The sequence below is a fragment of the Borostomias antarcticus genome, assembly GCF_949987555.1.
Source record: "Borostomias antarcticus genome assembly, chromosome: 16".
Lineage (NCBI taxonomy): Eukaryota > Metazoa > Chordata > Actinopteri > Stomiiformes > Stomiidae > Borostomias > Borostomias antarcticus.
In genome coordinates this window covers 21,110,866-21,123,944 of record NC_140249.1, presented here as the reverse complement: position 1 = coordinate 21,123,944, position 13,079 = coordinate 21,110,866, and the positions used below count along the sequence as shown (strand labels likewise).

Here is a 13,079-nt window from a genome sequence, read left to right as displayed (position 1 = left end):
CACACACACGCATACACACACAATATTTGCGTGACAGTGACGTGCCTGGGGCAACATCTGGTGTGTTTGTATCAGTAGTGGGAACGTATTTGTGTCTACACTTGAGCACAAGTGGTCAACATTGACTGTGTCTGAGTATCTGACAGGTGCGTGTCTACGCCGTCACCTCTAGCTGCAATACAGACAGCCAAGTCTGACCTATGACCTTTGAACTCGAGAGGTCAACTCCATTCCACATCCCTCTTTGACCTCCCTGTAGTAAGTCAACTATCCCGGGCCATGTGATGATGTAATATTTACACTGGAAGCCTTTCCTGGGCAATAAAGTCCCTATTGGCTGTTGAAAGGAACGGGGTCTGGGTTTGCGCCCTATCAGGGGGCCTTGTACACGGAACACAATGAATGTATAGTGAGTCTACTGAGCTGCTACTGTTAAGCTTATGCACGTCACTACTGAGAGAAAATAAACACGATTACCTCAGCCTCTAAAAAAAGAGCCGTACGTGCGAGCTGCTCGGTTGCCCCTAGAAACCTCTGGTGAAACCGTTTGCAATTGATTCATTTATAGTATTAGTATATAGTATTTCGATACTATGCTACCGTATACTGAACTCTACTGTAAAGACGTGCCTCTCCCTGCTGAAAACACACAAGTTCACACGCATTCACGCGCACGCACACACACACACACACACACACACACACACACACACACACACACACACACACACACATACGCCCTCCCGGAGGTAGAGAGACTCAAAGGGCTAGTATCTTACTGCCGTTGAGAAACAGGCCTGACAGAGTATTTCCAGTTTTAATAGACTCAAGGATCGCATGGGGAAACCCATTGGAGTGAGTGAATCACGTTTCCCTACTCCTGTGCTGTACATGGATGCAGAAGCTATTTTAGCACTGAGGACATTTCCTGTGTCAGGGACAGAGTTTTATTCATTGATGAACATGCACGTGTGTGTGTGTGTGTGTGTGTGTGTGTGTGTGTGTGTGTGTGTGTGTGTGTGTGTGTGTGTGTGTGTGGTATTTAAGAGTGGGAAACTGACTCAGAGTCTTGCCAGCATGTTTCCACTGAGGGCCAGTAGCCTATACAGTAGTTTATGTATACAGTTTTCTGGGACTAAGGAGTGCAAAGAAAGAAAGAAAGAAAGAAAGAAAGAAAGAAAGAAAGAAAGAAAGAAAGACCAATGAATTAAAATATAAGTATATGCAATTATAACCCAACTGTCATTTCAACCAATGTAAAATCTATATTAATCATAATTAATTTAATGTTGTTTGTCAGTCACTCTCATAGTGAGACCATTCTGACATTGGGTTGGTGTTCTTCCTAATGGCGTTCTTCCTAATGGCGTTCTTCCTAATGGTGTTCTTCCTAACAGGTAAACCATGATCATCTTACCTGTACTATGTGTGTGTCTGCCCCTCATCACCGCCACAATATCCTTTGAAACCCCTGAGGGTGAGTATAACCATTGTACATCACAGTTACATAGGGATGGGTTACATCTAAAGTGGTGTCCTCACTTCATCTGACTTATGGGTTCATCTCAATAGTTAGTGGTGGCTTCCTCTCTCTGTCCCCTGTCCTCTACTGTATATTGGCCACAGGGACTTTGCTATTGGCAGCTGTTTCAAGTCAAATTGAAAAACCTTGCGTTTTTGGCCGCAGGGACTTTGCTATTGGCAGCTGTTTCAAGTCACATTGAAAAACCTTGCGTTTTTGTCATATGTACTACATGATACAGGCCCCATTTACAATGAAAAATGCTTAGTAACTGACCCTGAGATGAAGAGTCTAATGAAGTCTCAAAGCCATGTTAGATCTTTGGGTGTGGCCAAAGATGTGGCCTAGAATACCTAGACAGACTAGGATACCTGTAAACACTCAAACTTCTCTGTCTGTCGATACACAACAACTGGTTAAGGCTGTTACTGCAGGTATACAGTTAGTGAACAGTTCTGTTTATTGATAGCTAGTTGATTATCTCCAGACCACCTAACGGACGGCCCGTGACCCTACGGTTCCCTCTGTTTGTGTTCGCGCTCCAGATCTGGACGGCACCTTGAGCGTCAGCATCCCCGAGGAGGTGCCGCTGCGCCCCCTGCTGGGAGGGAAGGTGGTGGTGCCCTGCTACTTTCGGGATGACACGGTTGACGACCCTGGCGCGCCCACCATCGCCCCCCTGTCCCACCGCATCAAGTGGACCTACGTCACCAAGGGCAAGGCCACCCTCATCCTGGTGGCGACGGAAGGAAAGGTGCATGTGGAGACGGAATACCTGGACCGCGTCACCATGGTGAACTACCCGCTGGTGGCCACCGACGCCACCATGGAGCTGACGGAGTTGCGCGCGTCTGACTCGGGCAGCTACCGCTGCGAGGTCACACACGGCATCGAGGATAACTACGACTCGGTCGACATCCTGGTTCAAGGTAGGACATTTCATTTCAAACCTTTATTTATACTCGCAAAGCACTGGTTTCCCTCATTTACAGTTTTGACGAGTTCAATGGTCAAATGCTACGAGGCGTACAGCATCTGAGATCAGTGTCTTGAGCCAAGTCTGTTAAGGAGCCTTCTGATAGGTTGAAGGGCAGGTTAAAGTGATGCTGTTCTGGTGTCATGTGATTTGTCGACCACAAATCACTTAAACCTTTCATGAGCTAACAGCCGCCAAGTGCCCCTCTGATATTCGACATGGCGGTTGACGTGGACGTCCTCCTCTGTCTTCTCCAGGTATCGTGTTCCACTACAGAGCCATCTCCACTCGCTACACCCTGACCTTCGAGAAGGCCAAGGCCGCCTGCATCCAAAACAGCGCCGCCATCGCCACCCCGGCCCAGCTCCAGGCCGCCTACGACGACGGCTACCATCAGTGTGACGCCGGTTGGCTGTCTGACCAAACCGTCAGGTAGGTCTGGCGAGGAGAACAGTCCCAACTGACCGGTCTGAGTGAGTCTTCTGTAGAATGTTTACAGTGTGAATGTATTTGATATGTACAGTACTGTGTAGGTACTGAGCTCGGCAGTCCATACAGGGGTAAAAGTAGGGGATGGAGACCTCTATAGTCTATAGATGCTGTCTACAGATAGTAAACAGTCTATAGGCCTATATACGTAGCAATAGAATTGACCAATGATGTGAATTAATTTTCTCTTTGCCCTCACTTGTCATTTCCTCAAGGTACCCCATCCACGAGCCCCGCGAAGGCTGCTTCGGAGACAAAGACGACTTCCCCGGCGTGAGAACCTACGGAGTGAGAGACGTCAACGAAACCTACGACGTGTACTGTTTCGCTCAGAAGATGTCAGGTACTTTTCGTGTGTGTGCGCGTGTAAGCGTGTGTGTTTAATATACACGTGTGTTAGTGTGTCTCATTCTTCACTCCCCCCTCTCTCACCCTAGGAAAAGTGTTCTACTCCATGTCAGTAGAGAAGTTCACCTTCTACCAGGCTGGCGACCAGTGTGCCAAGCTCGGCGCCCGTCTGGCCACCACAGGCGAGCTCTACCTGGCGTGGAAGGGCGGCATGGATGTGTGCAATGCAGGCTGGTTGGCCGACAGGAGTGTGCGCTACCCTATCAACATTCCCAGGCCGCAGTGCGGAGGAGGTCTTCTGGGAGTGAGGACAGTCTATCTGTTCCCCAACCAGACTGGCTACCCGTACCCAGACTCCCGCTACGATGCTGTTTGCTATCAAGGTAAACCAGCCACCAGGAAGTGTCTTAGGACTACAATTCCCATGATGCACCACAGTTAAATCAGGAGCACCCCAAGTCTCAATGTGAAGTTTTAGATTAATTTTGTAGAATGGATTTTCAAAGAATAGTCTAGCAGATTTTAAGCTTGTAAGTAAAAATGAGAAGTTTAATTGCATAAAGCTATTGGACCCCATTTAATATAATTTTTGATTAGGCGCAAAAAACAAAACATGAACAAAACTGCTCGTATCAAGGCACTGCTTCATTTAGCCACACCATGAACGCTAATAACGTGCTTTGTTCTTTTGCGGTTGGAGAAGACGAGGTCAAAGTCATAACCACGCCCTTCCCTGACATCATCACCGTGACACCTGTGGTCTACCCGGTACATCCCAGCATACCTGCAGGTGAGGCGCAGGGGGAGGTGGCCACCCTCTCCCCCCTGGACACCAGCACGCTGGCCAAGCCCTTTCCCATCCCCCCGAGTGTGACCGACACCTTCGCCGAGGTGACCCCGGTGGTGGGAGAGGAGGTCAGCTTCGCCACGGCCGGACCGGACCTCGGGCTGGAGCTCCCCCACGAGAACGACACCGCCATGGCTCCCACAGGTTAGAGGCTGGCCAGTCGTCCGTCAGTGTGTAGACTGTATAATTTGTGCTGGACCGCAGCCATCTTTGCATATAATCGCTGTTCAGTTCCTCACGCTAGCTCCTTCTCTGACGTTTATCACTACTCCTTTTCTCCCTCACCCCCCACCCCCCTGCTTCTCCCCCCACCACGCACACACACACACACACTCTCCAGGTGTGGTGTTCCACTACAGGGCCGTCACGGGCCGCTACGCCCTGTCCTTCGTGGAGGCCCAGCTGGCGTGTCAGCGCGTGGGGGCGGTCATCGCCAGTCCCCAGCAGCTTCAAGCGGCCTACGAGGGCGGCCTCCACCACTGTGACGCCGGCTGGCTCAGGGACCAGACGGTCAGGTGAGTTACAGGTCCCATGTTTTTTTTTGTCTGCTAGTTTTCCTCTGGTGCAGGCATTGTCTCTTTTGCTGTTTGTTAGCTACTAGCTGGTTGGTTTAACCACCCTAAAATGCAAATGTAGTGTGTTTACCTACCAAATCTGAATTGTCAGCCCAAGCTTTAACCCGAGTAGTAAGAACCTTGGTCTCTCCTGTGTTCAGGTACCCCATCCTCTCCCCCAGAGCCAAGTGTTCAGGTAACCTGGAGCTTCTTCCCGGGGTGAGGTCCTACGGCCTGAGGCCAGCAGACGAACGCTACGATGTCTACTGCTACGTGGAACGCCTCAGGGGTAAGAACCACAGACCATACAGATAAGGTGGCATCGTGTATAATCAGTATGAGGACTCCTGTATTCGTCATAATTCAGGAAGTGAACAATGGAGACGAGCTCTCGTTGTAAGGTTGATAGATGATGTAACAAGCCAGATGATGATGTAACAAGCCATTGGCAGCAGTAGCTGAATAAAAGTGTTTCATAAAAAAGTCAAAATGAACAACCGTGTTGTATGTGTCAGACAGTGTAGTACCACTAGCACTCTAACTAGCACCCCCCCCCCTGCCCCCCCAGGTGAGGTCTTCTACGCCAGCGACTACGACAGCTTCTCCTTCGAAGAGGCGGTGGCCCATTGTGTAAAACTCAACGCCACGCTGGCGTCCACCGGTGAGCTCTACGCCGCCTGGAAGCAGGGGCTGGACAAGTGTCGACCCGGCTGGCTGACCGACCGCACGGTCCGCTACCCCATCAGCAACCCCCGCACCCACTGTGGAGGAGGCAGGGCCGGGGTACACACCATCTACGCCTACCCCAACCAGACAGGACACCCCGACCAACACTCCCGCTACGACGCCTACTGCTTCAGAGGTACGAACGCTTTCCCAACAAGGCCAATCGCTGGGTGGTTAGAAGATGACTAGGTAATGTTAAAGATCACTGGTGGGTAATGTTAAAAATGACTGGGTAATGTTATAAGATTCATTCCATGTTATGGGGTACACTTTATATGGACTAATTTATATAACGGTATACATTACATATGCCTTGAGAATGTTGGCAAGTATATGGAGCAAAATGTTGAATGCAAAACGTTGAATGGGTAATGTTATAAGATGACTGGGTACTGTTATAAGATGACTGGGTACTGTTATAAGATGACTGGGTACTGTTATAAGACTGGGCAATCTTAAGGATGACTGGGTAATGTTATAAGATTACTGGGTGATATTATAAGATGACTGGGTAATGTTATAAGATGACTTGGGGATGGGGGGGGTAATGTTATTAGATGACTGTGTGGGTAATGTTATAAGATGACTGGGTAATGTTATAAGATGACTTGGGGATGGGGGGGGTAATGTTATTAGATGACTGTGTGGGTAATGTTATAAGATGACTGGGTAATGTTATAAGATGACTTGGGGGGGGGTAATGTTATTAGATGACTGTGGGAATTGTTATAAGATGACTGGGTAATGTTATAAGATGACTCGGGGGGGGGGGGGGGGGGGATTATTACATGACTGTGTGGGTAATGTTATAAGATGACTGGTTAATGTTAGAAGATGACTCGGGGGTGGTGGGGGGGGGTAATGTTATTACATGACTGTGTGGGTAATGTTATAAGATGACTGGGTAATGTTATAAGATGACTCGGGAGAGGGGGTGGGGTAATGTTATAAGATGAGTTGGTGATGATACAATACAAATGCCTTGAGAATGCAGGCAAGTATATGGAGCTAAATGTTGAGTGTGCATAACGTGCGTTGGGGCAACGCCCTATACAGGGGAGTGGTACCTGTTAGAAACATGATCATGTTGTTGTGTTGGTTCATGTTTCCTCCAGCTGAGCGCACGGTGCTTCACAATGAAACCACCGTCAACGTGACCGTGACAGAAGTGGTGGAGGAAACGATCAACATGACGACCGTAACTGAACAGCAGCTCACTCCTGGTAAAATATCTCCGTCTCCTCTTCGCGTGCAGTCTGTAAATCCATTCACATTATCAAAGACAAATCTCTGGAAATATGTAAAAAAAAAAAGTAGTTTAAACTAATGTTGTGGATATATTCTTAACAGAATGTTTTGTTTGCGCTACCACCGCACCAAAAACAATATGGTGTTATTCAATGGTTTTTCTCCCTCTTCTCTCTCTCTCTCTCTCTTCTCTTCTCTTCTCTTCTCTTCTCTTCTCTTCTCTTCTCTTCTCTTCTCTTCTCTTCTCTTCTCTTCTCTTCTCTCTCTTCTCTTCTCTTCTCTTCTCTTCTCTTCTCTTCTCTTCTCTTCTCTTCTCTTCTCTTCTCTCTCTCTCTCTCTCTTCTCTTCTCTCTCTCTCTCTCTCTCTTCTCTTCTCTCTCTCTCTCTGTTAACCCAGTGAGTCCCATCGTGCCTCCGGTCTCGGTGGAGGTGTCCGGCTCGGGGTCAGCAGAGCAGCCAGCCAGTGGCGGCGTTCCCAGCGGGGAGGAGACCTCCGGAGCTCCTGAGACCTCCGGAGCTCCTGAGACCTCCGGAGCTCCTGAGACCAGCGGGTCGGGGTCGGCCTCGGGGTCGGGGTCGGGCTCGGGCATCGAGGTCACGTTTAGCGGCAGCGGGGACCACATCTCCGGGGAAGGGTCAGGCTCCGGGGGCCCCCAAGAGGCCGGGGAGGAGATCGCCGTTCTCTACCCGACCGGGGTGGAGCTCATAGACGGGGTCAGCGGGTTCGGGCAGTCGGGGTTCAGCGGCTCGGCCTCCGCTAGCGGCAGCGGGGACGCCAGTGGCAGCGGGGACGCCAGCGGCAGCGGGGACGCCAGCGGGGGCTCGGCCGTCATCATGGTGGACGGGGAGATGGTGGAGATGACCACTCTGCTGCCCACCCAGCAGGAGTTCGGCCAGGGGGGCGTGTACCTCAGCGGGTCGGGGAGCGCGTCCGGGTCGTGGAGCGCGTCCGGCTCGGGCGCCAGCGGCTTCTTCAGCGGCTCGGGAATGCCGGGCGTGTCCTTCGTCGACCACGCCCTCATCGACCTCACGGACGGGCCGTCGGGCGAGCAGGAACTGTCCGGCGACCGGCCCTTCAGCTCCGGCTTCGCGAGCGGCAGCGGCTCCGGATATTCCTCCGGTTTCCCCAGCAGCGGCGACGGTTCTGGGTCGGCGTCCGGCGACGTGGTCATCCTCACGGACGACGGGCTGATGGAGGTGACCGAGGGGCTGTCCGAGCGGGGCCCGGAGCAGGGGCGGGGCCAGGTGGAGGTGAGCGGGTCGGGGAGCGGCGTGACCAGCGGTTGGGACCTCCAGGTCTCCGCCAGCGGGGAGCCCAAAGCAGAGGGCATGTCTGTGGCCCTCCCACCGGGTATGAATTACGCAGAATACATCGACAGCCTGGGGGCCTCCGGTCATACGGAGATGGAGCTACCGGCGCCGGCACAGGAAGGACTCGCCGGGCCCCTGGAAGAGATTCACGTCACCACCGGCCCCTCGGAGGTCTACTCCAGTCCCACCACAGCCCCTGCTGTCTCTCTACTGACCCCTGCTGTCGTGGAGGAGCCAGCTGTAGAAGATGGTACGCTAATGAGAGATTTGATCTCTGGTCTCTGTAACATACTATACCGTGTGAGGAGTTTAAAAATGGCAAAAAATAAAATAAAAATAAAAAAATGTTTAAAAAAGTTTAACAGGTGTTATGCCTTCTACATACGTAATGATAATACTGTCCATTGGGTCAAAGCCTAAATTTTCACCCCCTCGCTGTTTCTGTCCTTGTCTCCGCCCCCCCCCAGCCTCTCCTGACCCCTGCGAGCCGAACCCCTGCGGAGCCGGGACCTGTTTTGTGGAGGAGGACATCGCTCTGTGTCAGTGTCCTCACGGATTCACCGGCGAAGACTGCAGGACACGTGAGTCACAGATTAAGCGTTTCGCACGCAAGCGTTCGCCTCGGCGCCCCATATCCTCGGTAGATACCTCCATCTTTAACGGTCGTCGGGTACTAGCGGTCTCACCGTCGCCCCCTGCCTGTGTGCGTAGCGATGCAGGGCTGCGCCGAGGGCTGGGTGGAGTTCATGGGCAGCTGCTACCTGCACTTCATCGAGAGAGAGACCTGGACGGAGGCCGAGCACCGCTGCCAGGATCTCAACGCCCACCTCGTCAGCATCACCTCCCAGCAGGAGCAGGAGTTCGTCAACTGTGAGTTCACGGACTGTGTGTGTGTGGTGGGGGGGGGGGGGGGAGGGGGGCACGGTGTATATTAGAGAGCGTATATAGAGAGAGCTGTGTGTGTGTGGATTCGGGCTGTGTAACCTCCGACCTCTCCTCCCTGCAGCCAACGCCCAGGACTACCAGTGGATCGGACTCAACGACAAGGATATTCAGAACGAGTTCCGCTGGACGGATAGGAGTCCTCTGGTGAGTGTTTAACAGGACAGGACAGGGATCCCAAACTCACAACCTCGTCTCTATATCTCCATTGCGTCTACGTCCATCTTTAACTCCATCACTCAGGTATCACTCAGGTATTCACTAAGCTTCCTGGAGTCTGCTGATGCAAAGGGAAGCGGCAAATGATTCCGTTGTAGTAATTGTTCTACAGGAGAGGGCTGCTCTTATTCACAAACATGACCAGTTACTCTGAACTTGTCCGTTCATCGCTTTTCGTCCCCTCACAAACGTCACGCTGATGCTCTCTCTGTAGGAATTTGAGAACTGGAGGCCCAACCAGCCAGACAACTACTTCAACGCCGGCGAGGACTGCGTGGTGATGATCTGGCACGAGGGAGGCCAGTGGAACGACGTGCCCTGCAACTACCACCTGCCCTTCACCTGCAAGAGCGGACCAGGTAGGAGCGCGGCTAGCGGAACGCGGCTAGCAGAACGTGGAGTCCCCCGGTTGAACTCACCCGAGGGACATCCCTATTGGCGCGACTGTCAGCGTGTCTGCCTCACGAGCGGGAGAGCTTGTCGAACGCGGGTTCAAATCCTGCCCTGGGCAAGCCCTTAACATGGATCACACTATAGCGTCAAAGGTTAGGGGTTCCAGGACTGTGAGATTGGACCCTGGCACCAAAGTAGCATAACTGGTTTGTAGAAAGTGCGAGGGTAAAAAGGCAACCTTGTCTGACACCGCAAGATTTGTGTTAGTTGTCTACTGATGACAAGGCTTTAAGTCACATTGGCATGATGATTGCTAATTAATAGGGTCTATGTTGATAACTGTGGCGTCTTTATCAGGATCCATCGGTGGAAACCAACTGACGTGGTCATTCAAGTGATATTGCTAACGAATCCCGGTCTGTTTCTCCACAGTCATGTGTTCTTGGCCCCCCGCGGTGGAGAACGCCAGGCCAATGGGCAGCAGGAGAGACCGTTTCCCAGTCAACTCCATAGTCCGCTACCAGTGTGACTCTGGCTACACACAGCGCCACCTACCTGTGGTTCGCTGCATGCCTGACGGCCATTGGGAAGAGCCTCAAGTGGAATGCATAGGACGTGAGTTTGACCATTATCCTTTTTAAATACATGCTAGTATGTGCAGTTACTCAACGATATGCTGAACATTACAGAGATAGCATGGCAGAACAGAGATAACAGAGTTGTCACATAAGTGACAACTTAGTACGATTCGACCATTCAGTCAATATTTTATGATGTCATCAACACATGCCTCTCTCCCCCCCCCCCCAGCTGGTACCAGCAGCAACAGACTACACAAGCGGTCCATCAGGAAACGGTCTAAAACGGTCAACAGTCGGTCATGGAGGAAGCTCCTCTAAGTTAGGAGTCAAAGGACACACTAGAGAGAACCCAAAGGGCCGCTCTTGTAAAGGAACATCGATACCCCAAGCCATGTTTGCCTAACCAAAAAAAGATAACATTTCCACCATGTATATATACAAACACCAAAGCACATTAGACTTGATTCTGTAGTCCGGCATTTTGATCTTTGAGTGTCACTTTGTGCCTTGGCGGGGGTGGGGGTGGGGGGTGGGGGGGTAGTACAAGTGTTAGAGTGTGGTAGTACAAGTCTGAGAATGTGAGTGTGCTAGCTAGAATCAACAGAAACTTTAGTAGGTGTTTAGTATCAATGGTACAGATAATGGGGATGTAAACAACCACCACCAGGTGGCGCTTTAAGCACCTTTCTTAGCCTCCATGGGTACATTTCAGACAGAAAAGCTTCACTCTCAAAGAAGCAAAGAGATAAAGGGATTTATTTTGGATTTATTTATTTGGTGTAGACCCTACTGCTTCATGAGGGGTTGGGTGGGGGAGGGGTATCTCTTTCCACGGCACTAGAGTGACACTGAAAGTCAAAAACAGAGCAAAAAATGTTTGGAATTGCAGCTGGATACTCCGAAGTCAAGCACATTGTTACATAGATTTTTATGATATTATTTAGGATATTTTTCTAGTTTTTGTTTGGTTTGTTAGATTGTTCTCTAGGGTTGGCCCTTAGGGCCACATACAGGATAGGGACAACATCTGTATGACATGAATAGAGCTTCTGACTGATGAAAAAAAGTGCCTCAAAATCTCTATGATAGCAGCACAGTACTGTGCGGATCAGACAACCAGGATCATTGGGCTGTTACAGCTCCCTCAAAGACTTGCGTGGGTTGAATTAAAGTGGGATCAATTCTGGGCATGTTTACAAAAGTTTGACTGGGTACCTGTATTGTATTCATACTTTACTTTTGCAAATTCGGTGTGGATAGCCAGGTAGTACTTGTAGCAGCAAAAAGCTGTGCTTTCATTATGACATAAGACAATGCCGTATTTTAACATAATACAGTTTGTGACATCACAGCACACATGATATACCAATCCATGGGCTCATTCATAAATGACATACGTGATTTTGTATGGACCATCTATGAACCATACTTTGGAATGTAGTCCGAATCAGATATTGAATTGAATGTAGTCTGAATCATGATATTATCGAATACATATTTGGCCTGTTTTGAACTACACTCTGAACAGCTGGATCTGTAGCTTACAGAGAGGTCAGATACACAGTAACCAGTGTTAGGCACAGAGCTTTCATTTCAAATGTATCTTATTCACAGCTCCAAGTATTCTTCCTCTATTCAGGAAAACAATTGTGGGGAGATGGTGTTGGCAATGCGCCAACAACAGGTTAAAACCTCTGTCAAATATCAATAGGCAAACGCCTCTGAAGCACTTGAGAATTGATAAACACAATTAGTGAAACAAGCTGTGAAGACAGTAAAGATGGAGGAGGAGTAGAAGGAGGACGAGGATATCTAATGTTGACGATGACTTTTGTGGGTCGAGACATGTTTCAGGTTTGGAGGCAACACTCAAACCCATACTCACGCATTTGACCTGGCACTAACAGACCCACACACACGTTCAACAAACACACACATCACAACATGAGCCTTACACATTCCAACATGATGCCCCTGTAATTTTGGTTATAATATGTTTCTTCGTACAAAGGTGGTCACACACACAGACACACATATAAACAAAAGCATTAGGCCCTAAACATAATCAAAACTGACAAAATGACCAATGTCTACAACACCAAATGATGTTGCTCATGTCTTGAGGGCTCAGCCGGGCCCCTGTGTCAGTATATTCATGTGTGTATGTGTTTGTGTAAAAGACAATATGAGAGTGCTAACGTGTCTGTGCGTGTGTGTGTGTGTGTATGTGTGTGTGAATGGGTCAGAATGTGTGAGTGTTTGTGGACCATCAGCACTGCAGTCGATTGCAGTATGGTGTGTTTTTGACAAAGAACACAACTAAATGTGATATGTTCATACTTGACAAGGTACCATTCTGGTGAGAGATATCTTAATGTGAACAAATATCAAATAAAATCTGAAATCCTCTGCTTCTGTTCGGTAACTATGCTCAAAGTTGTTTACAATGTGATTAATGTATATTTTACCTTTGCTGAAAATATATTGTATTACACAGTGTTCCATACACGGCTCACTTTATACACTATACTTAAAGTAGTACAACTACTAGTAGGACACTGACAGCACTTTACTGTAAGTATCATGACACTGTCTTTTAGAAATCCTGTCAATTCGAAAGATCACAGAGCAGAGGAAGCATTTATATGTGAGATATTCTATGATAGCCTTCTGCTTCAGCTGGCCCAAATCCATCTCCAGTCCGCATGTACAGTAAGCTAGTCACACATCGAGAAGCTGAGAGAACAAACTAGCTATTTACTCCATTTGACCCCCCTCTGGCATCTAAGAGCAAAAAAAGAACCCAAGTGAATATCTTACTCTCAGGGCTCCACAGTTCCACAGTGCATACCTTCATCCCCAACAGGGTCTTCAGAGGGAGTGTGTGTGTGTGCGAGCGTGTGTGTGTTTGCGTTGCACCCAT

General features: G+C 49.6%; 1 protein-coding gene across 1 annotated transcript; it reads left to right on the top strand.

Moving 5' to 3' along the window:
* Positions 1-1,404: 1,404 nt before the first annotated feature.
* Positions 1,405-10,474, top strand: acanb (aggrecan b; the record flags this gene model as incomplete). Its single annotated transcript, XM_084451376.1, has 17 exons — positions 1,405-1,477; positions 2,068-2,451; positions 2,756-2,930; positions 3,203-3,330; positions 3,425-3,718; positions 4,036-4,326; positions 4,427-4,697; positions 4,898-5,025; positions 5,305-5,598; positions 6,578-6,685; positions 7,108-8,271; positions 8,489-8,602; positions 8,733-8,906; positions 9,028-9,110; positions 9,397-9,541; positions 10,008-10,190; positions 10,386-10,474. The coding sequence occupies 17 exons, from the start codon at positions 1,405-1,407 to the stop codon at positions 10,472-10,474; spliced, it is 4,098 nt and encodes a 1,365-aa protein (XP_084307502.1).
* Positions 10,475-13,079: the final 2,605 nt, after the last annotated feature.